A 4,731-nucleotide genomic window follows, 5' to 3' on the forward strand; every position below is an offset into this window, starting at 1 on the left:
GTTACCCGGGATACTGAGAAGGCTGAGGTGTTCAACAACTTCTTTGCCTCAGTCTTGACTGGCAAGAGCTCAAGCCACACTGCCCAAGCTGCAGAAGGCAAAGGCAGCGACTGGGAGAAGGAAGAACTGCCAGCTGTAGGAGAAGATCAGGTACGAGACCATCTAAAGAACCTGAAGGTGCACAAGTCCATGGGACCTGTTGAGATGCATCACCTGAGGGAACTGGTGGATGAAGTTGCTAAGCCACTATCCAGCATATTTGAGAAGATCAGTCTGGTGAAGTTCCCGCAGACTGGAAAAGGGGAAACATAGCCCCCATTTTTGAAAAAGGAAATAAAGAAGACCTGGGAAACTACAGGTCAGTCAGTCTCACCTCTGTGCCTGGCAAGATCATGGAGCAGATCCTCCTGGAAACTATGCTAAGGCACATGGAAAACAAGGAGGTGATTGGTGACAGCCAGCATGGCTTCACTAAGGGCAAATTGTGCCTGACAAACTTGGTGGCCTTCTACAATCCCTGAAGGTGTTCCAAGGCCAGGCTGGATGAGGCTTTGAGCAACCTGGGCTAGTGGGAGGTGTCCCTGCCCATGGCAGGGGGTTGGAACTTCAAGGTCCCTTCCAACCCAAACTATTCGATAAGTCCATGATTTTATATATAAAGCATGTTCTATTGGTAAGTAAAGCAAGCTCTCCCCCTTTCAACTGGAGCCAGAGATGAGATCACAGTTCCCCTGCAAACTGTGGAACGTCACCATACTGATCATATCCGATGTACAAGTAGCACAGAAACATGTTAAGAGCTTGTCTTATGAGCCAACTTTAATACATATTTGATAAGAAGAATTGTTTTAATTTCAAAGCTGGGTCTTTTTAAAGTTAGATGCCCAAAAAAAAGGCTGATAACAGCAAATTCACAGATTCTTTTGGTTTAACATTTTTAAATTCTCACCTTTTAAAAATTACTTTTCAAAGCAGAATGACAGCCTGTATTTTCAAATAGGGCCTACTTTATCCATGTAAGAAATGCTGCTTACCTTCATAAATGTTCACACCACAGGACTGAGCAGAACAGTAAAGTTAATATAATCTAAACAAGTCACTAAGGTTCATGTTCTTAATTACTAAGGTAAAGTAAGCAAGCAGCATGTAATTATTATATTTTTCTTGTAATTCAAAGAATAGTGTGAAAAAAATAGTTGCTATCATCCATACTGAACTCCAAGGGAATTATTTAGGTTTGTTCCCTGCCCTGCCCAACCTCCCAAATACCTGATTTCAAGATGTTTCATTGGATAATATAAAAATATAGTACTAAGTGTACATTAACCTCTTTTAAACATGTTTAAGAAATAAATAAAAAAAAACAGCACAGAAATGCTACAGATAAATAGTGCATTAGCCTAAGCAAATTGTCTACCCGAGAATGTTAAGAGCGCAAAGCACTGCATATTCCACTGTAAATGAAACTATCAATTGTTAATGGCTACCCTCAAGCAATTAAACTCTGCTTTTAGTTATAAGGCTGTGTTTAAATTTCAGTATTTTGTAACTATAGCTAAGCTAGCGTTTTGCCTGGTTAGTTCAGATACCAGGATGAGAGTAGCTACAGAAGCAGAGAACTGAGTTTGGTCTATTTTGGCAAAATCTATTCTCTGCTTATATATTAGTTATCTGTAATTCAATTATTCACTGATTTTTTTTCCATGTGCCTCTGAGCAGTTCATAGTCCAGCAGTCTTTAACTTGGCTACACCACAACTTTCCTCCTACAGCCAACCATTTTGTATCTGAAAAGCCGCATCTTCTCTAAAGCACTCTTAGCAAGTCTTTACCTGAGAGAGGTTCCATTGAGCTTGTTGGTTTTGTTGCAATCCATACTTATTTTGTGGGGTGACCATCTGTCCCACCATTCCACCTTGAGGTCCAACGACATTTTGAGGAAGTCCCATCACACCAGTTTGTGTAGCACCAGTAAATCCATTGGGCATTCCCATTCCTACCATCACGCCTGTGCTCTGTCCCATAACTGGCACCGATTGTCCCATCATGTTTCCCATCATCCCAGTTGCTGCAGGCACAGGAACTCCCATGGCTGGAAAGCCTTGGAAATGAGTTGATGGTTGTGTGGTAAATGGCATAGAAGATGATCCCATGAACATACCTGTATCAGAGAAGGGAAGATTTCAGCAAAAGGGTTTTGCGGTTTTCTCCCCCATCCCCATAAATAAGTTAGAAGTGCACCAAAGTAATTTCAAAGGATACCTTTGTCCAGTTGTACGTCATTGCTGTTAATTTAGTTTCTGGTAAAAGTAAGAAACAGCTTAAAACCTCTCAAAGGAAAGGGACTCGCCACCAGAGGTTAACTGGCAAAAAGAGTTTGGCAAATCTCTACGGTGAACCAGAATCTTTAATCGCTGTATTGGAGGTCTTTGTTTTCATACTACCATAGCTAAAATCAAGATATGACAGCTCTGTACTGATCCTGGCAGCCTGCTGTTTGCACAGCAGAGACTTGGACCCTAAGTGATGCATTAGGTGGCAGAAGCTGAATTCACAAATCTTTCAGTAAATTGTATATTTGATAATCTGAACAGCTATAAAGAAATTAAAATCACATACTATTTTTTTCTTTGGATTCTATATTACATTTCAGTAATCTTCTCATTTTTATAAATGGTAAAAATTAAAATATTCATTTGAATATAGGTAGCAGGGTACCCAACCTTAGGTTTTTATTTGTAGGAGAAAACTATTCTAGGTCAAGCTTAAAACAGGACTGCATGGAAACTTTTCCAAAATTATTTACCCGGAGCATTTTGCTGCTGCATGGTCCCTGTGCCATACAGTGATAAGATGGAGTCTTTGGAGAGTTGTTTCTTTGCCGACTCTTCAGATTTGGTTGTTTGCTCAGTGAATAGATCAAGATCTCCGGATGCTGCAGACAAGGTGGCAGCTGCTGGTTTAGTGGAAATGCTCTGGGAAATAAAGGTCAACACAGACTACTGAATGAAACCGGCAAAAGATGTTATGTTAAAAATTTACTGCACATCCTCACTCCTGAACCAAATGAAGTAAATGAAGTAAATGAGGATTTTAAAAGATGTGGCATGACCAAAGACCAAAAAGCAGTACAGATGATACGGAAAGAGCAGCAGACCAGACGGAGGTTACAAACCACACAAAACTAAATCCCTGCCCAGCTCCAGGGTGTACGCATACATATTATTCATTCCTGTTGCTTCTACATTTTTCATCAGTGAGAAGCATAAATCATGAGCTGTAGTTATATTATGAAAAATAATTAGTAAATCAGTAAGGAGATTACAATTCACATCTCATTAATCGTTTCATAGGCGGAATAGATTAGAGAAGAGCTAAAACAAAAGATTAAGTGCTTTGGAATATACTACTACAATTAAGAGGAACACTGTTTTTGGAGAAAAGGCAATTTCAGTTGATCTACTTAAAGTAATATAATTTCTAAAATATATTGTTTTTAATTGGCTTATGGTTCTTTAAGCACATTTCATTTATTGAGAAATCATTATTATCTAACACTTACTGTAGACTAAAACTGAAAAACTAGAACACCTGCAGGCTGTCAGGCTTCTTTACTGCTCTTGCACCAAAATGTTTTGTAAACAAATAACATCCAGGTGTCTTTCAGTGCTGTTATCTTGCTGCTCATACACACCAAGTTCCATACGGAGGCTTGCTTAGGCAACTAGGCAATACACTGTGTTCTTTTTAAATACACAACTCATCCTGTTACCGGGGGAACTTTCAATGCAAATAAACTGTATACACATTGAAAAAGAGCCAGCATTACAACACATACTTAAATTTTATCCTTATTTTAGTCCAGGTAAAAGATAATCACAGAATGTTAGAGATGGGAAGGGACCTCGAAAGATCATCTAGTCCAATCCCCCTGCCGGAGCAGGACACCTAGATCAGATCCCACAGGAACGCATCCAGGCGGGCTTTGAATGTCTCCAGAGAAGGAGACTCCACACCCTCTCTGGGCAGCCTGTTCCAGTGCTCTGTCACCCTCACTGTAAAGAAGTTTTTTCTCATATTCAAGTGGAACCTCCTATGTTCCAGCTTGAACCCATTGCCCCTTGTCCTATCACTAGATGTCACAGAGAAGAGCCTGGCTCCATCCTCCTGACACTCACCCTTCACGTATTTATAAACATTAATTAGGTCACCCCTCAGTCTCCTCTTTTCCAGGCTCAAGAGACCCAGCTCCCTCAGCCTTTCCTCAGCAGGGAGATGCTCCATTCCCTTCATCATCTTCGTGGCTCTGCGCTGGACTCTCTCCAGCAGTTCCCTGTCCCTCTGGAACTGAGGGGCCCAGAACTGGACACAATATTCCAGATGCGGTCTCACCAGGGCAGAGTAGAGGGGGAGGAGAACCTCTCTCGACCTACTGACCACCCCCCTTCTGATACACCCCAGGATGCCATTGGCCTTCTTGGCCACGAGGGCACAGTGCTGGCTCATCCCCAACCGCTCAGCATACACCTGCCTCATCCCACAGCACGCCCGAGTTTCCACTCGGAAAATCCTCCTTGCACTACGACCACGGATGGACTGGATCTACAATCAGGTCCATCTGTTTACTGTCATTGCATCCCAAAATGTATCAGACAGACAGAAGCCAGCACAACATATGCAGACATGGTAACACACCTGTATTCCTGCGGAAAGCAACAACCCCCCACCTTCC

The 4,731-nt window shown here is 41.7% G+C and overlaps 1 protein-coding gene across 1 annotated transcript in view; it reads right to left on the reverse strand.

Moving 5' to 3' along the window:
- Positions 1–1,831: 1,831 nt before the first annotated feature.
- Positions 1,832–4,731, reverse strand: part of LOC104465851 (stromal membrane-associated protein 1-like) — a gene marked incomplete at its 3' end in the record, with an annotated part of 4,950 nt that continues 2,050 nt past the window's right edge. The window contains exons 2-3 of the mRNA XM_010079062.1: positions 2,806–2,974; positions 1,832–2,160 (exon numbers count right to left, since the gene is read on the reverse strand). Of these exons, the coding sequence (XP_010077364.1) occupies positions 1,832–2,160; positions 2,806–2,974 (498 nt within the window). The remainder of the gene's footprint in view (positions 2,161–2,805; positions 2,975–4,731) is intronic.

This window comes from Pterocles gutturalis, unplaced genomic scaffold (assembly GCF_000699245.1).
Source record: "Pterocles gutturalis isolate BGI_N339 unplaced genomic scaffold, ASM69924v1 scaffold25873, whole genome shotgun sequence".
Taxonomy (NCBI): Eukaryota; Metazoa; Chordata; class Aves; order Pterocliformes; family Pteroclidae; genus Pterocles; species Pterocles gutturalis.